This window comes from Emydura macquarii, unplaced genomic scaffold (assembly GCF_026122565.2).
Source record: "Emydura macquarii macquarii isolate MOO-44397 ecotype Brisbane River unplaced genomic scaffold, CSIRO-AGI_Emac_v2 contig_3240, whole genome shotgun sequence".
NCBI classification, from domain to species: domain Eukaryota; kingdom Metazoa; phylum Chordata; order Testudines; family Chelidae; genus Emydura; species Emydura macquarii.
In genome coordinates this window covers 1,091,106-1,110,588 of record NW_027133377.1, presented here as the reverse complement: position 1 = coordinate 1,110,588, position 19,483 = coordinate 1,091,106, and the positions used below count along the sequence as shown (strand labels likewise).

The window sequence follows — 19,483 nt, the reverse complement described above, 5'->3', positions numbered from 1 at the left end:
TTCTGCTTTTTATTTGGCTGAAAATCACTGCCAGGATGGCATGAACTAGCTTTTTTTGGGTCTGAGTATTAACCTTCATTTTGTGCAGCTTCTTTGAAACACAGAGGGATCTGACAGATGGAATTATACCCCACTTTCAACTTCAGCTAGTTCCTTTGCTATTCCCCATCCAGATAGAGTTCATAACCCTTCCAAATCTCTTAGTGACCCCCCAGGTGTGTTTATTTTACAGGTTCCTTGGTTCAGATTCTCTCTATGGTAATGTTATACATGGAGAGTTTCCTATCAACAATTCATTAGTACATTTCAATTTCATTTTCATTTTCATTTTCATTTTCACATTTCAATTTCATTAGCACAATTGCCTTTAAGTATATACAGTTTTGTGCATGCTATGTGTGTCGTATTGATAACGGAGGTCAGCACAAACTCCGTTCTTAGTTCGGAGTGCACCTTCACCCATAAATGTGTGCTCAGAGAGTAATTCGTGGAAAGAATGTGCATCAAGGGAGAATAGATGGCTGCATTGTGGTGTAGGAGCTGTGGGTTTGTTTGAATCTTGAGCCCATCTGTGGGATAAAATGATAAAACATTTGCTCAGTCAGTGACCACATTCTTAAAGCTGTTCTCTATTTCTGTTCCATATGAAGTCATATCTCACTAGTTACTAAATTCTAATCTTGCTATTTTTTCTTTTACATTTTGTAAAGGGAGATGAGTCACAAATCAATTCACTGCACCCTATAATCTTACAGGGCAATGTATAAATTCTAGCCTCGTCGTTTCTTGTGGTAGTGAATAACCTGGAGAATCTGAGCAACTCACCCTGCTGCACTGTACCAGGAAAAAAAAAGTGACTTCATATGTGCATTGGTGTCCTCATGACATTAAGATCCACTGTCAGATAAAAATGGGAAATAGTAACAATGTGAGATGAATTTTTTATTTTGGAGAAATGCAGATTTCCTGGACCTTAATATAGCAAATCCAATAAAGGCTGAGACTTCAAGTGCCACAATTGGTGGTAAAAATCAGCTCTGAAGTTCTTTTTGAATGACTAAAAATATTTCCATGATTCAAAGGAGCAGTTAAAAATAAAAAAAGCAATTAGGGACACTCAAGAATTTGAAGCCCCAATATTTAACTTTCCTTAACATTATTATAGTTTGGGAGGGAATATTTTCTGCATCTAAATAGTTATTTTCAAAGAAATTGAATAAGCAGTGCCATTATTTTGTGCTCCCTGTGACAATGATAATTTTCAGGGCTCTGCAGATATCTTTGATGTCGGATGAGGAGAATCATATTTTACAAAATGAAGGAACTGTTTTGAACCTAATCCCTGTTTTAGAATGCTTAAATTTTAGATTAATATAGGACTTTAAATTAATTGGCTCCTTTTGCCAGTTTTCTGGCCTCTGATGTCTTGCTAAGGTACCTGTGACTTTCTGTGATATCCCATCTCTTCTCTATACCCTCTGTACCTGTGTTAGGTCTTAATGTGTACACTGTGAATTTTAACATTCTTAGGTAGCCTATAAAGAAGTGATATTCACACCTCAATGGTTCAGGAGTCAAATTAGCGATCAACATTACCCAAAAGAGCCACAGTGTGTGAATTCATTGTTTCATTTACTATAGTACTACATATTCATATCTAAGCAGTATGAAGGGAAGGGTGTGTGTGTGTGTGTGGGTGGGTGGGTGTGTGTGTACAAACTAGGGATGTAAAAATTAGTTTAATTTAAAATCCATTTAAATGGTCTAAAAATAGAATGTTTAAACGTTGGGGAGAGGGGGGAAACGTGCTGGGCAGCTCTCACTTGTGGGGAGCTGAGCCGAGCCAAACCCAGCTATGACTTCCCGCCCCTGGCTCTGGGTTCTGCGCCTCCTTGCAAGCAAGAGCTGCCTAGCTGCTCTGGCTGGCGGGGAGCCAGCCCAGCTGTCGCTCCCCTCCGCCCCCCCAGTTTAAATGGTAACAAGCTATTTAAAACGTTTAAACAGTGGATTACCGGTTAAGCGGTTAACCTTTTACATCCCTAGTACAAACCATGGAAAATCAAACTGGAGGCACTTAGGTGCTAGCACAGAAAAAGCAGGGCCTTATAACTCAAGGGAGACCTTATATTTGCAGTGAGACTGAAATCCATACTGTAGTCACGTGGCCTGATGGACACACAGCGTGGATTAGAGGTTCTACTGACCAGAGCCATTGGGGGGACAGCTCATGCATACTGGTAAAATAGGTGGTTAATTAGTGTAGTAAAATATTAGGGTTAGCAAATGGTTCGATAAGTGTTTGTGGCTTGTCTTCTTATCAGATGCAGAGCTTGCCAAGCCGATTTGTGGCAGCCTCATCAGTAAAGTACAGAGACCTCAGACTACGATCAAATCTGGTCACAGAGCAATTGACAGTGATGTGAGACATTGTCTGTCTTTGGCCACAGCCGTATGTGGGATCCTCTCGTTGGCCCTGGGTCTGAAAGCTGGCTGCACATTCACCCTGGCCCGTTCAAAATCTGTTCAGAAGGGGCCCGTGAGTGTTGTGGCAAATCAAAGCCGGGTACATGCATGGTCGGGTCAGTTATAAGAAACTAGTTTCAGACGTCAGCTGCAGACCTGTAGCACATCCCTGAGAAAACTGCAGCTCAATGTTGAGGTATTGTCATCAGCCAAATGCAGCATTTCAGTGTTTGCGGATCACTGTGAGAAGGTAAGGGTCAGACAGCAGCAGGTTTGTCTGAGACATCAGAATTCCTATAGTGGTCCCTGCCAGTGTTCCTCAGATAGAATACAAAGAATCATCCACATTTTCAGACAGTTATCCAAATTGAGCCTTCAAAAGCTACCCTATCTTTAAAGCAAAAGTACCTGATTCACCAGTGTGCTTAAAGCACTTGCTTAGCTCCCTTATAGTAGGTGCTTGCATGCTTTGCTGAATTCAGCCCATAACAAGGTAATAAGTTTGAAGAATACATTCTAATTCTAAGATCCACTAAAACACAAGAAAACAAAAATAGGAACATAGGAATTATACTGGATCAGACGAGGAATCCGTATGATCCAGTAGCCTATTTCCCACAGTGGCCAGTGCCAGCTGCTTCAGGGGAAGATGGAAGAAACCTTACAGTAGGTAGTTATGACCCTGAGGAAAAGCTGCTTCCTGATTCCCAATAGTTAAAGGTTGGTTTGTGCCCTGAAGCATGCAGCTTTATATTTCTTCCAAAAGTGTTAGTTTGTTTTAAATATTTGCTGTTGTAATGCTGGGTCTTCTCATTAACTGTATAAATGTCCAATTTCTTTCAAATCCCACTAAGCCAGTGGTTCCCAACCTTTTTGGCTCGAGGGCCACAGATATCATTTTTACAACCCTGAAGGGCCATCAGTCTATCAACTCATAAAAAACTGTATTGACGTACACACCATTAAGAACAACAAATCACTACATATTTAAAGTAAACATTTTGATGCTACTGTGCTCATTTTTACATTCAGTATTTTACACCTGCAAATTACTCACAGTATTTCACACACTCACAGACCAAGCACTAATGAGTAGTGACTAGACGAGGAGAGACTGTCACTACACACTGAAGCACGTGGCCAGGCAGCTAAGTCATGGTGGGTGACAAACCAGAAGGCACTGATTTTTAGAGTTCTGCCCCTCCTCAAGCATGGTGGGTCCTGGCTGCTCCACCAGCAGCCTTCCCCCCCTCACTCTCCCCATTACACCCAGACGGAAAGAGTTCAGTGAGGAGGCTGCCTCCTTGCTGATCTCCCGTCCCCCTGGCTGCAGCAGGGAAACCACACGCCCCATGCACTCCACCTGGGTACCTAGGCAGTGGCTCCCTTCTGCAGCCAGGGGCACGGGAGATCAGTGCTCCCCTACCTCTGGTTCCAGCAGGGACCCCAGAGCCTAGGGACCCAGGCGGAGTGCTTTGCCGTGCTCCCTGCTACAGCCAGGGGGAGGGGAGCGCTGATATCTCATCCCCTTGGCTGCAGCAAGCAGCCTGCACCGATCTTGTAGCCATGCGGCAACGTGCTCCACCCGGGTCCTTAGGCAGCAGTTCCCTTCTGCAGCTAGGAGGAGGGAAGTAGCAGGCCACTCTGAAAGACCTTGCGGGCCCCTTTTGGCCCCCTGGGCTACAGGTTGGGAACCACTGCACTAAGTTTTGGCTCTCAGTGATATCTTGTGGCAGTGAGTTCCACTGGTGCACAATGTGTAGAAAAAGTGTTTCCTTGTACCCATTTTAAATTTGCTACCTTTCAGTTTATTTGACTGTCCCCTTTGTATTATGACATATTGTTGCCAACTCTCATGATTTTATCAACTCACACAATATTTGGTATTTTTCTTAAAGTCCCCGCTCTTGGACATCAAGCGCATACCTGAGAATTTCAGCTTTTATTTTTTTATTTTTAAGTAAGTTTCTAGCCCTTTATGGTTGTGGAGAAGAGCTTGAAAATGTGAACTCGGTACCGTAAAGCCTAAAAAACCCGAAGGCAAAGAAAAAAACCCAATGTTTGTTTATTTTTAAAGCTCATGATTTATTTTGTGGCTTGACTCGTGGATTTTTGCATGCTTGGAGTTGGCAATACTGTAAAAGGTGAATAGCAGACTTGGACTTGCTTTCCCTATACTGTAGATTATTTTTGTATACCTTTGTATTTTTGTTTTTTAGATTCTTAGCTATTTGCTCTTAAAAAAAAAAATGATCAAGCAGCTTTTTCTATATGCAGGACAACAAAAAATAAAATAGGGGATGGGAAGCATAATTTATAATTGTATTTAACAGTTACAACTACGTTAACTTATTCATAGAACCCTAGAAGTTAGAGCTGGAAAAGAGTTATAAGAGATCATCCCATCTGAACTATATCCCTGTGGTTGTGAACAGTTCACTTAGAAAGGCTCTTCTCTGCTGAAATCATAATTGGATTTCTCATGTTTTGTCCAATTGAATCTTTAATCCAAAGCAGCATCTTATGTCATTGTTTGTATTGCTTGAAATGCCAAAAACAGTAGGTGGTAGTTTTCTAATTAAAAACCTTTTTGAAATGAAAATGTTTCTTGACAGTGCTAGTCAGGTGAGGACTAAGCTATAAAGTTCTGAGAGCATTGCTGCTCCAAACAATACAGTAATACATAATTAAATGCATAATTGGTGGGAGGATTTGCAAGATCAGTCAGAAGTTACAAGATTTCTTTCATTAATGGTGGACAGTCTTGTCGCTCTTATGTAATTTTTGACAACCTATCGAATGGGTACTTATTTAGCCAATTCTTGAATGCTACAGGCGCTGAACAAAGCTAATTTATGTTGCTGTTAAGCAGTAAAGTAGAATATTTAAGTTTTCATGAAAACAAAGCCCTGTGGAATTTAAAAATAGGCTGAAGAACCAAAGAGTTCTCCATAGTTGATAAAGCAGCTTTGAGATAGGAGCTGAAGAAACTTCATTTTGACACATGCCGCTACATCCATGTAGGATTTTATATTTAAGGATGAGACTTAACACAAACATGTCAGGAAATTCAGTTAATTCAGACTCAATAGTAACTGAGTCTTAATATCCATGTGTCCTGTGGCGGAGTTACTGCATGGGAATTCTGGCTAAATTTTGTGCTTTTAAAGTATCAACCAGAGTGTTGCATTGATATAATTGTATATTTAAAGTATTTTTAAGAGATTGCTTATTGTAATGTGCAATCTCTGATTCAAATTAACAAGCTGTGTGTGTTTATTTGTAAAATCATAAAGTCAAAAGTCTGTTCTGAATATGTAATCATTGCAAGTTCATGTAATTCACTGTGCATAGCCCCATTCTGTATGTTGTTAAACAGTTAGTTGAAAATGCTCTTATTGTTTGTACCTCAGGGCAACTCTAATTTGTGCTAGCAATAAGAGTCCCCTTTGCACCACTCCAGGATCTTTCATCCTAGAGGAAACAGCCTAAGTAGGCTAGTTTTATAGTCCCTTTGCAACACAATAGAATTACTTTCACGTTGAGGACCTGACCCTATGTGTTCTTGACACAGGCACTCAAATGTTGTAGATTGACTTTAAAGAGATAACTACCAGTTTTTAAAGCCATTAACAGTGTTGGGCCTGACTTCATTTGAGATCTCTTGCTGCATCATTGCACCAGAAAGTGATTATGCTTTTGCCTGTGGTGGTCCTACAACATGGATTTTCAGAAATAACTTTTCATTTCATCCCCACCTCACGTTTTTAAAAAGTGGTGTACAGGTAACTAACATTGCCCCTGTATTTGCTACGTTTTCCCTTCAATCCCCATATAACGTTTGTTTTTTTAATTAGATGTGTTCATTTGCTTTTAATGTGTTGTATTTGAAGAGGATGGTATTTTAGTGTTGTTAAACTGTATTTATTTTGTTCTATTGTATGGCAACACAGTGTTCTGGAGGTTGGAGGGTGCCCCATAAGTAATATAACTTACGTTGGCAGCTGCTCCAACCATCATCAGAAATGCATCTATTCCCAACAGCTGTGGATAGTTATTTGTGACAAGAGCCTATGTAACTTAAATAGGGAAGTATGTCAAGTTTTAAAAGGCCAAGATCCAAATGAACATGAAAGGTTTGTCCAAGGGCATAGCACCAGAGCTGCTGGACCACTTTAGAGGGGGAAAGCAGCAATCGCAGCCAAAGAGGCTGCAGGGTGAGTTGATATAGGTGAAGTGTATGTGTAGGGAGGAAGCATATGAAGGAAAAGGGAGAACAGTAAAGGAAGAGAGGGAAAGCTGAAGAACCCTTAAGGGTGCAGAAGTCTGTATGCAATTGAGCTAAGCATATAAACTTTTCAGGGTTTAACCAAGCCATTTGATGTTTGCTTTTATCATTAAGTAATAAGATGATAATAGCAGTACAATACTAGCATTTTGAATCGTTAAAGCACTTAAAATATGCATTTGTAACCTTCCTGTAAGATGTAAGTATTATTATTGCAATACACATTTTGTAAATGGGGAAGGAGGGTTCAGTGTCTTGCCCAAGGCCAGCCAGAAAGTCAGTGTAAGAGCTAGGGCTAGAACTCAAGATTTCCTAAATTAAACCACATCTCTGTTAACTATTAACAGCATTAGCAACTTGATTATCTTGAGTAGGGTAGAGAGTTAACACCTGGCTCATGAAAAAGAGAGTTGAGGCAGTTCCCATCTCTGGCTGGCTGTAGGGTCGAGGCAGCCACACAGCTGTTAAACATTTGATTCAGGTTCTTCACAGTCGTGAAAAAAAAAGTATTTAAAAAAAAAAAAAAAAAAGCATTAAGGATTATATTTTGTTGAGAACAGGGAAATCTGAGGACTTTCAGCGTCCGTGGATTTCTGTAGGGGAATCGGGGAAAGAAATAAGCAGTTTGCAAGGGGAGTAGTCCCTTAGGCACAATAGTTTTGTTGGAGGTTATTTTCACCTACATGAAATTGGAGATACTGTTCCAGGTAAAAACCCTCTTCCTCATATTCAAAACTAGTTTGAAATGTAAATCATATGTTAGGATTTGAATAGTAGAACTGACTGAGCAAAGGAAGCAGGACACATTAAGACCAGTGTGCTAACTTCCTGGCAGATCCTATTACTTGTATGTGGTTGAACTTGAGTAATTACAATAAATAAGATCACAGCTTTTTTATATGTGGGTTGGGCTCCAAATTATTGTAGGCATGTGTCTTAGGGGTGGTGGTTATATTTGGGGATTGTCATTTGGTTAGGAGTGAGGCTACAATTATTAGCAATGAACGATTTCACAGATCAGAGCAAAAGGAAATCCTTCTCACCTTAGGGACCTGTAAAGGTGGGTGAGTTGCTTTTATATTTCCCTGACTAACTGATTTATATACATTTATTTAGATTTACTTTAATTTAGTATTAGAGATTAAGAATATCTTTTTTCAAACTTGTTGGATATTGGAAGAAAACTATTCCTCCAAAAATATTTTATCTTCTTACATATAGAGATAAGTCATTTCATTTTGTTTTGTTCTTGAAGTTTTGCAGGTACTGTATTGTAAGGAGTCTTATGCATTGCGCATCTGTTGGTGTCATCTGAGTAGAGAAACTGTTAAACAATTAAAAATTGCAAAGAGATACCATTGAATATGTGTCACTTTTCAAGGCCCTGACCCTGCTGTGGGATCTGTGCAAGGGTCCCATTGACAAGAGTCCACACTAGCATATGCTTGTACAGAATTAGGTCCAAAGACTGTAACTGACAATGTACCGGCTCTAGTAAGCTTGCTTAGACTAGACAAACAGCAAGAGAGGAGTGTCTGGGAAAATGAAACTTGCCTGAAGCTAAAGCAACAGGTCTGACTAGAAAAAGATGTCAAGCAAGTAGTATTACATTGTCACTCTGGAACAAATTACACTGTGCTCTACTTTTTTAATATATTATTTATTATATAGCTTTTGTGGTTTTTTGTTTTTATTACTTGACTTTCAGTTGAATAATAAACATATTGTGGCAGGTGTGTACAATGAAGTGTTGGTGAGGGAAAAGTACAAGGTGTTGCAAGACCATGTGAAATAATGGCAAGCTTTTCATGGAGTTTTCCACCCAAAATTAACTCATTTTTTGCAACTCAGAAATTTAGGTTTCTTGTATTTTTTTTTACAGTCAGATAATATTTTGCTTGGTCCAAGGGTCTTGTGTTAACGTCAAAACTTGAATAAGCTGGACCAGTTTCACATTCACAATGAAATGCTGACATTTCTGTCATTTTCATAACGACTGTTTTCCCCACTTCTAGTCATAAATAGGTGCATGTACCCATCCTATATTTTACATTTAGGAACAGCTCATTTTCTGCCATCTCATGCTAATAATAAATGTGAATTCGTCTGGCAGGTTTAAGCATATAGGAAGCCATGGCTGCATTCTTAACGCTGCAAATGAGGGGCACGTAGTGCAGCTCAAGGCTTTAGGCAATATTTTTTTTAACATTACTCCTCTCCCCCCAATCATGGGCCAGCTGTGCACCAGTCCAGGATCTGGACTGCTCTAATTTACACAAGCTGTCAGAGGCCCCGAGGGGCCATAGTACAGCCAGGGTTTACTAGGGAACATAGACATACCCAATACTTCAGCCAAAGGGGCCAGGTAGCATAGAAGCCGTTATAGCATCTCTGTGCCACAGGAGGATCCTCCTGCACTGGGGAAATTCTTCTGTGACCCAATACACCAGCATGAGGGTCACTTTGCACTGGCAGAATGATGCAGAGCAACTCGGTTGTAGCTGAGGATCAGGGCCAATATCTGTGGCGGGTAAAAAACTTTTCCTGAATCTACTAATTATACCAGCAAACACCACATTAAAGATGTGGCAACAGGAAACTGGAATCTACCTTAAGCTACAAAATCAAGAAACTGGATCAGTAGCATTGAAGTAAGTTTCTGTAAACTATGGGGCATATAATAAGTTCCAGAATATTTATATAAGTGATAAAGCCATTTGGAAATACCCAAGTTTTGTTTAGCTCCGTCAATAATGAAGATTAAGTGGATCTGAGGGGAAGCTGAATTATGGTCAACAAAGTCATTTTAAAAATATCTAAATATTATTTTGCTAAAAAAGAGAGAGAGAAAACCAAGTATTCATGTGTTTTGAGTGCCATATATATATGTTCTTTATCTTCCATTACCTCATATAACTTTGGGTTCTCTGATTGCCATGTTCGATTCTTGTTTATCTTGCATGTAATACAAATAAAATGTATATATCTAACTTAACCTTATTTGTGTTTTACCTTTTTATGTTTCAGATAATTAACATTTATATTAATTGTAGAGCTGTGAAAGATCCAGAATTCATATTCTTTGGGAAATGCTGTTATTTTGAAATTTGTTTTTGTTGTGCGTTGGAACGAATACACACACAAATTTGAAAATTTCCCATGAAACGAAATTTCTGAAAAAAAAATTGGTTTAGGTTGGTCAAAATGTTTAGTTTTGATAAATTTGAAACTTCTTGATCCAGTTTTGACTTTTCTATTTTATATTGTAATATAAAAGTAACCTTTGAAACAAAAAATTGTTTCAAAATGAAAAATTGAAGTGTGCCATTCAGATAAGGTTGACTTTGTCAAAATCCTTTGTTTCAATTTTTTTCCAAATTAAACTTCATCAAAATGATTACGTTCCAGTAGAAAGTTTTAATTTTAATGAAATAGCATTTTCAGATGAAAGATATTTCATTAGAAAACTTTTGACCAGTTTTAATTGCACCAACCTCTACTTTGTTTTTTAAAAAAATACAGAGAGAGAGAGAGAGAGAGAGAAGAAATGGAAATAAAAGAAAATGCTGCCAAAATAACATAGGGTAGGTCAAATAGGCAGATGAACATAAGAGTCATTCTCCCTCCTTGGGGAATCGTAACCCATGTATCTTTCTAATTCATTTCACTCTTGGTCGTTGGTTGGTTCCTAACACTCGGCCTAGGAGAATTTGGGGGACCTCTTTTCAGGTTCTTATTCAGCAAAATATTTAAATACATGCTAAATCCCAGTTATGAGATTATGTGCTTTGCTGAATAGAGATGCACTGACATATAAGGGTCTCTGAGCCCAACATCATCACGTTTTAAATGTGAATCAGTCAGTCGAAGTGCTGATGAGCAATAGAAAGCTGGTATTCCCTCTGTGCTTGCTTCATTAAGTCACAGTATTCTCTGCTATCATGGAAGAGGGATAGATAAGTGACACCCAGAGGATCTGGCAGTTAAACTAGGGTAAATGGGACACACTGGTGAACAGTCTCCCAAGAAAGTGATGGAAGCTTCACTATATAAGTGACTTAAAAGAGGGAATTGTCCTTCACTGGCAGTGAATGGACAAGATGGACTTAATTATAGGTGGTGCTCATCTCCAAATTCCATGATTTTTCTGAAACTTGGGATGCTTTTGGTGGTGTGTGTGCTTTTTTTGTTTTTTCTCTATCACCCCCTGCCCCCACATTCACTTGTCAAGTTTATTCTTAGTAGGATTGGTGAGAAAACAAAATGAAAAAAATCTATGGATTTTTCAGCAAAATCATTTTTCAAGAAAAGCTTCTGAGTAATGTTGATTTCTTGACCTAGAAACTCAATTATCTTTCTAATATAAATAAGTGAGGAAGAAAGAACTCTCCAAAGATTCAACTTCCTGTCTCCTCTTAGGTTTGTTGCCAGAAGGAAATCTGACCAGTCAGTTCAGTTTTACACCCTTGATATTTTTACCAGCTTAATTATCAAATTATTTTTGTAGCAAACCACAAACTGAATAATAAATCTAACACAAAGCAGATCATGGTCTCTTCCATAAGTAGGAAGTCAGACCCTTTGTTTGAAAACAACAAAGAACTCAGAGGGAAATTGAAAGCAAGTAAATAAGTATTAATAGTCAAAGGGCCTTTTATAATTTTTAAGGCACTAAAGCTTTATTCTCCCAACAGCTAAGATCATTAAAAACCTGTATATTATCCCTATTAAGGGATCACAACACTGGATGAGCTTTCTCCCATTAGATATTTCAGATGTGAAGCACAAATGGCAATGCAGAGTGATTGCAGTGGTATCACATTGGTGAAATGGAGCAGGATTTGGCCCACTGTTATTGAATAGTTTTTGGTACATAGCATCAGATCCAACAGGAAGTAACCTGATCTAGCAATGCTTACTCAACATACTTCAGCGGAAACTGTTAGGGCCAACCTTGGGGCTGTGCAGTCAAAAGCTAACCACTTCTATTGGAGATTGTAGATGAATATTTAGACTTCAGTGCTTATTTTGAAGTGGAGTGCTGAAATTTGGCTTTTTTCTGAGGGACTGGCTCTGGAAATCAAGGGAGGGTTGGGAAAGTTCTTGTCCTTTATGTATACAGGGTGAGGGACACGTGCCTTCTGGACTTGTTCAAGCTTAGTGCATTGTGCACCACATGGTCATATTTTGAAAAGCTTAGTTGCCTTCATCATCATAATCATCATATCTAGCAGAAATTGGTTTCAGTGTTTCTTGTGGCAGTCTAAAGTTACCACATATGCTATAGAGAATAAATACATATGCCTGCTATAGCTTATCAGCCATACAAAACAGCCCTTTCTGCACAGACTGCTTATAATCAGCTGTACAGAAGGTCGACAATATCCTTATATGAAAAATACGGTTCTGCTTAGTTTTAAATGGTCTTTTTCTGCATAAATAATCATCTGTTGGGAGGGGTGTGAACTGGGATTGTGCCTTTAAAAAAAAAAACAAAAACAAAAAAAACACCTGCCAAAAATCGTTATTCCCATCCCTACTCTGCATTTATTAAGAGTGTAGGAGTTAGTCTGTTGTTGGAATTGGTCTATTAATCTTCCTAAGATTATAAAATAACCTTTATGTTAACAGAACAACTTCGTAGAAAAAGACCCAAAGTAAAAATGTAGTGTTATCCCCACTGGATGGATGGGAGAATGATTAGTAGTGCAAAGATTAAACAGAAAAGTCGTTTATCATTAACTTTGTGAATATTTCATCAAGCACTATGGAGAAAAGCGTGCATCACAGGATTATTGATTTGTAACTGGAGTAAGTTATCTTTACTTGATAACAAACATAGGGACCTGGTAACAGTATTCAAATATGTTGAGTGCTATTATAAAGAGGATGGCTCTTGGCAGGACAAGAAGTAATTAGCCTAATCTGAAGCAAGGGAGATGATCTCTTGAACTGAGGTCCCTTTCAGACCTATATTTCTATGATTCTGTTTTCCACTGTATCAGGTTCATTACTGAGCTACAATGTTTCTTATGGCACTAAGGTTTGGACTCTTAGCTTTAGGTACTCTTTCAGTATTGCATGACTGTTCCCCTGGTAAACAAAAAAAGGATAATTACATTTTAATGCACAATTCTATTTTATGCCTGGTTGATTCTGCATCCTAGTGTTTATCTCCAGGAAGTTTGCAATTGAGAGAATAAATGTGGGTGTATAATTACCGTTCATGTCATTGAAAGTGGACAATAGAACTACCACTGGGTGAATACCATATAAAAATATCTTCATATACATAGCTTGTCATTGGAGATATTTATTTATTAACTTTTTAATTTATTAATGATTTATTAAAATAATAAAATTACCTATCCAGGACTCTAGGTACCCTAATATAACTAAACCTACAATAAATACTATTGAATCAAATCTCATCAGAATTAAAATCACCAGTTCCACAGGGACTTGGCCAACCACCTACCCCCTTCATTACATAGGAAGCAAACCCTCAGCCTTCTACAGAGACTCTGTCAAACAGATGACTTTTGTGGCATGCCTTGGAAGTCAGCAAATTTGGGTTATTTCTGATCAAGGAACAATAGCTTTCTTTATTCTTTGGGATCTAAAGTATGGTTGGTTAAGTAAATAGAAAGATAAGAAAGGTTGGTTGTGGCATTCCCCCACTTAAAAAAAAGATTGTTTTAAAAATATCCAATCATTAAACTAAGTACTGCACTATCAAATCTGGTATTATCTATGGTTTTTTCCACACTCCACCAATGTATTAATCAAGAAAAAAATGCAGTACAGTTCTAGGAAGTTGGCAGCCATGGCGACTTCCTTATTCTCCAGCCTTTAGAACTGGTGCTCGTATTCATATAGGTAAGGGACACATCTCATTTTCTTCTTAAACATCCCCTTTTAAGTGAATTATGGCCAGAAGTTCTTTGTTAAAGTTTGTCACTTAAAAATAGCATAATTTAAAGTTCATTTTAGGTGAACATGTTATTCCACAAAAAGGAGTAACTTTCCTTCTACACCCTTCTGTGAAAGAACTTGTTTAACCACATATGTTTGTAAGATTTTATGACCATAAAAATGTCCCAGTGCAAACATCTTTAGCAAAGACTCCTGCATGGCTCTGAATTAAATTAATCTAAGACTGCTATTCAGAAATTTCAAGTCTCAGGAGCAACACTTGGCATGAGAGCAGTCTGGTTCATTCATTGAGAAAAAGCTAATGTTGTGTTCTCATAGCTATTATTGGATAAACAAAATAGACTCAATTATCTATGGCTATGTCTACACTGCTGTGGGAAGTCGACTTTCTTTAAGTCGACTTTCAGCAGCCGATTTTTAGAAATCGCAGCACCGTGTACACACTAAGCTGTTTGCGCTGGTCTCTTGTGTTTACACTGACCAGCCTTAATTCGAATTGCAAAGCAGTGCAATGTGGGTAGCTATCCCACAGTGCAACTAGCCTTGGTGGCTGTTGGGACGAGTGTCATCATCCCAAGATGCAATGCTGCTTCCCCTCCTTTCTCCCCCACCCCTCCAACAAAAAGGAAAAGTATTTTCGCGCCCTTTTTTACTCCCCGCGATCACCATAGCTGCAGAGACATGGAGCGAGCTCAGCTCTGCACTATAATTGTGAGCATGACAAATACATCGTGGCTTATCGATTATTTTAGAAATAGAGCAAGAAGCCGAAGCAGAGACAACACCGATGCCACTGGGGCTACCTTGCTACAAGACATTGAGCAGAGCAATTCCTGATTGCTGGAGGCTGTAATGAGTCATCTGCCATCTGTGGAGCGCCAGTTCTGGTGCAGGGAAACAAGCACAGAGTGGTGGGACCGCATCGTTATGCAGCTGTGGGATGATGATCAGTGGCTGCAAAACTTTCATATGCGAAAGGCAACTTTCCTTGAACTGTGCTCGGAGCTGGCCCCGTCCCTGAAGCGCGTTAATACTCGCTTGAGACAAGCTCTGATGGTGGAGAAGAGAGTCGCCATTGCTCTGTGGAAGCTGGCAACCCCCGACTGTTACTGCTCGATTGGGAATCAATTCGGAGTTGGTAAATCTACAGTAGACACTGCCATGATTCAAGTGTGCAGTGCCATCAATAGACTTCTGCTACGAAGGATAGTGACTTTGGGAAATGTGCAGGACATAGTGGAGGGGTTTGGCACGATGGGGTTCCCAAACTGCGGGGGGGCCATTGATGGGATGCCCATCCCTATCTTAGCACCTGCTCACCTAGCGGCCGAGTACATAAACCTCAAGGGGTATTTTTCCATGGTCCTGCAGGGGCTTGTGGATCACAGGGGTCGTTTCACCGACATCTGTGTGGGGTGGTCTGGGAAGGTGCATGATGCTCGTGTATTTCATAACTCGGGGCAGTTCTTTAAGATGCAGGCGGGCACTTTCTTCCCTGACCAAAAAATTCACATCGGGGGTATGGAAATGCCAATAGTGATCCTGGGGAATCTTGCTTACCCCTTGCTCCCTTGGCTAATGAAGCCCTACACCGGTCACCTTGACAGTGACAAGGAGTGTTTTAATAAGAGGTTAAGCAGTTGCAGAATGGTTGTAGAATGTGCCTTTGGGCGTTTAAAAGGTAGATGGAGGAGTCTCCTCACTAGGCTGGACATGACTGAGAAGTACCTCCCCTCTATGATATCTGCTTGCTGTGTTCTTCATAATGTGTGTGAAGCGAAGGGTGAGAGGTTCCCCCAGGGTTGGGCTGTGGAGGCAGAAAGATTGGCTGCCAGTTATGAGCAGCCAGATGCCAGCACTATGCTGAGAGCTAACCGTGGAGCGCTTTGCATTAGGGAAGCTTTGAAAACCAGGTTGTGCAATGAGATGCAGGACTGATTTCTATTCCTGTATGTTGTGTGCCTTTGGTGAACACCCCCCCCCCCCCTCGATATCTGTGCCCGCCCAATCCCACCTGAACAAGATATGATTTAATAAAGAAACGTGTTGAAATGATGCAAAACTTTATTTCTTAACATTCTAGTAATGGGGGAAGGGAGTGTTCATTCACTGTCTCAAGGGGTAGGTTGGTAGCTTGTTGGCCAGCTATTAGCGTGTCCACCGTTGCTTTCTGCTTGCCTCCACCGGGATGGATGTGAGCATGTACTGCAGCCTGGCCATTCTCCTCCGAGACCTCTTTGGGGTGGGAGAGGGGGAGTGTGGCAAAGCCCTCGGTTGAGGAGCATTATGGAGGGGCTGCAGCAGGACTCTGTCCTGCCTCCGCTCCTCCTGAAGCTCCACAAGCTGCCGGAGCATGTCTGCTTGGTCCCGCATGATTCGCAGCATTTCTTGCGTGGTACTGCGATCGTGCTCCATCATTTCTCAGCGACTCTCCCTGTCCATATTCTGGGACAAGGTCAGCCTCCACGCTGTTTGCTCTGTCTCTGCGGCAGCTGAGGCATTCATGAGCTGGCCAAACATGTCATCTCTGCTTTTTTTTTTTTCCTCTTTCTAATCTGAGACAGTCTTTCCGCAGCATTTCTTAAGGGTCGGTCCAGTGCTGAGGTGTCTACAGAATGAAAGAAAAATAACAAGGTAGCCACAGTTAGCATAGTGAAGAAAACGATACAAATGTAACAATTTAGATAGTGATCCCCTGATATAATGTAGACAATAATCTCCATATAGTGTGCAGGGCAAACACAGAGGCTCATTCCATTCCTGACGTCCCAGAACGATCTGCTCCGCTGTGCCATTTCAGAGAAGAACTGCGGACAGCGTAGTGGTGGGGGGTGGGGAGCTCTGCTTGTATTTTAAACCCTCACAGAGAGGAACTGCGGATAGCGTGGGGGGGGGGGGGGGAGGCTGTTTAAAACACAGATCTACTGGATGCAGCGGGGTACCAGCAGTGTTCCACCATGATGCAGGCTACCTTGATTGCAGCGAAGTATCCTACCATGGAGGGAGGAACAAGGTAGCCCTACCCTGAAAAGTTTTGCGAAGGATAACAGATTACATACATGAAAGTTTCTGTGAGATATCAACTGATGATAAACGTAGCATTTCTTATCACATAAAAAACTGATCCCTGGGTAACCCCCCAGTAGTCACCAAAACGCCTGAGATCCCCTTCGTGCCTCCCCCCCACCCAATGTAAAGGGACTGAAATGCTAAGAAGAAAAAAAATCACCAGATGTGCCTTCCCCAGGATCATTTGTGCTCTCCTGTGTGCTGCTGGACTGCTCGGAGGTCAGGAATAAGTCCTGACTTTCTGGGAGAACGGACACCCCGCTCTCCTGCACCCTGCTCTCCTCAGCTTCCTCCTCCTCATCCACAGAGTCCTCATCATTGTCCATGGACTGTGTCCTAGCAGAGGTATCGATGCTGCGGGGCTGCACCGTGGTGGGATTGCCACCGAGAATTGCATGCACCTCATCATAGAACCGGCATTTTTTGGGCGAGGAGCCAGAACAGCTGTTAGCTTCCCTGGCTTTCTGATACAACTGGTGCAGCTCCTTGATCTTCATGTGGCACTGCTGCGCGTCCCTCTTGTGTCCATTCTCCAGCATGTCCTGGGATATTTTCCCAGAAATGTCCAGATTCCTTTTGTTGGCTCTGAGCTGAGCCAGAATGGACTCTTCGTCCCACAGACCAATGAGATCTAAGACCTCTGGTCAACTCCATGCTGGAGCGCGTTTGGGCTTTGCAGAAGCCACGTGGGGAACAGTGACAAAGCTCTCTCCACAGCACAGGAAATGAAAATTCAAATCTTCCTGGGGCTTGAGGGGAGGGGACATTTCCTGCTCGCGTGACCACTGAGCAGCACAGCGTAACTGTCCAGAACGGTCAAAATGGGGCATTGTGGGATACATTCCAGAGGTCAATTAATTCGATTTAAGTTCCATTGTGTCTACACTGACAATCGATTTAACAAATTCGAATTAGGTGCTATGCCACTTGCAGAGGTGGTCTTATTAAGTTGATTTTAGAGACACCTTAATTCGAATGAACAGTGGTGCCAGTGTAGACGCGGGTGTAAGTAAGTCGACTTAAGTGACTTTAAGTCGACCTAAGTTGCCAGTGTAGACCAGGCCTATAACACAGCTTGAATACCAGGGGCACCTGTTAGTGGAAAGTGTACTCCAAAAGGGGTTGCAACTGCACAAGCACACACATCCTTGCTCCACTTGGTCACCACATATCCAGCTTCAGTCAGGAGCCGGGGGGGAGCCTGGGACACCCCTCACTGTGCCCTTCTGAATTGCGGTTCTTAAAAATGGGGGGCGTGACCCCCTGTTTAAAAAATGGGGGGGACAATCACCCTCCCCTTACTCTCCCACCCCTTGTCTCCAGCACCCTTGCCTAGCACAGGCTGCCAAATGGCGGTGCGTGTTCTGTTTTCTTTTGAAATGTTATCTGTTGATTATAGGAACTGTTACTTGGACAGGAATTTGGCAGAGGAGTTGCATGATCTTTGACCCATTTGGGAACTGAGATATTGCTGATTTTGGTGAAAGTGCATAGAAGAAAAACTACGGCAAAAATATTAAATGAACATCTGGAAATGCTGGGCTAAAATCATTGCTAGAAGCAGAAGTGACTCCATCGGCATTTTTATGGCATTGTGTCTTATTGTGCCAGTGGGTAAATTTAGCTCACGTGGTTCAGTTTACAGCAGAGTAGTACCGAAGTATGTTCTCTAAAATGTCTGTGATTTAATGTAATATGCATGGCTTCATCTCCCTCTTTTTATTTTTTTCCAGTAGGAGGAATAAAGGCTTGGGCAAGTCAGAAATCATGGCTTCTGATGCTAGTCATATGCTTGAAGCAGCCCTAGAGCAGATGGATGATATCATTGCAGGTATGATACTGCTTTATTTGAGACCAAACTGATTTGGTTGGAACCTGATCTTGAAAAACGTTGAGTAGCTGCAACTCCCTTTGACAACCAGTGAGAGTTGAGGACACTCAGGCCCTTGTTTTTGTTACCAACTTTGTCTTTCTGAGTCTCTGTCTTTTTCTGTCCCTCCCTCTCTTTCTCTCTCTCACCTCCACACCCCCCTAAAAAAACAACTAAACACACATTTCAAAGACAAACAATAACAGTTTGGGCACTGGAAATCTTTGCATCTGCAAGATTATTTTAGATAAATGAGTTAAAAAACCCCACCTCATAGTATTGCCGTAAGACAAATTTACCTCTCTATGAAGTTATAAGAAGAATTAAATACATGCTAGCATGTGTGATAGGAGTGTCTGCTAGCAGGAGCTTGTTCTGTTGAAATCTCATGAATATTATAATAACCACTAATTCCCAAATTTGCCTTACAGCATGGGCTTGGTCACTGAGTTCTTGGGAAACAGCACACAGTTTGTGTGTTAAATGTTGAATGTCAAAACTTAAATTTGTGTTTGCAACACTAATTCAGAGATCTTGCCAAGACTGAACCATCCAGTATTTTTTTAAGTGATGTGCTGTTAGTTTTGTTTCAGAGAGCTAAGGAGTGAAATTATATAACTTCTTTGCTGTATACAAGAACTCCAGTTCCCAGTGCTAAATTATGTATCTGCCTGCACAGAGATGTAGATGGTACAAGGAGCACTTGGCAGTCCTCTGATACACCCACACAAAAGCAAGCCTGTCTGTCTCCCAGCATTCCGTATACAAGAAGGGGGCAAGGCCTCTGTGGTTAGGACTCCACTGGCCTTTGGGTTTGCACAGGCACCATCATCATCTGAGCACGCTCTCAGGATAGA

The 19,483-nt window shown here is 41.0% G+C and overlaps 1 protein-coding gene across 10 annotated transcripts in view; it reads left to right on the top strand.

Moving 5' to 3' along the window:
* Positions 1-19,483, top strand: part of PPFIBP2 (PPFIA binding protein 2) — a 197,166-nt gene that overhangs the window by 27,340 nt on the left and 150,343 nt on the right. For 9 of the 10 annotated variants that reach the window (XM_067532155.1, XM_067532156.1, XM_067532157.1 and 6 more), the window contains exon 2: positions 18,490-18,587. In XM_067532155.1, coding sequence (XP_067388256.1) covers positions 18,524-18,587 — 64 coding nt within the window. In that variant the 5' untranslated portion in view covers positions 18,490-18,523. Of the gene's footprint in view, positions 1-7,732; positions 7,816-18,489; positions 18,588-19,483 lie in introns of those variants that run through there. The other variant, XM_067532152.1, reaches the window with a different exon arrangement.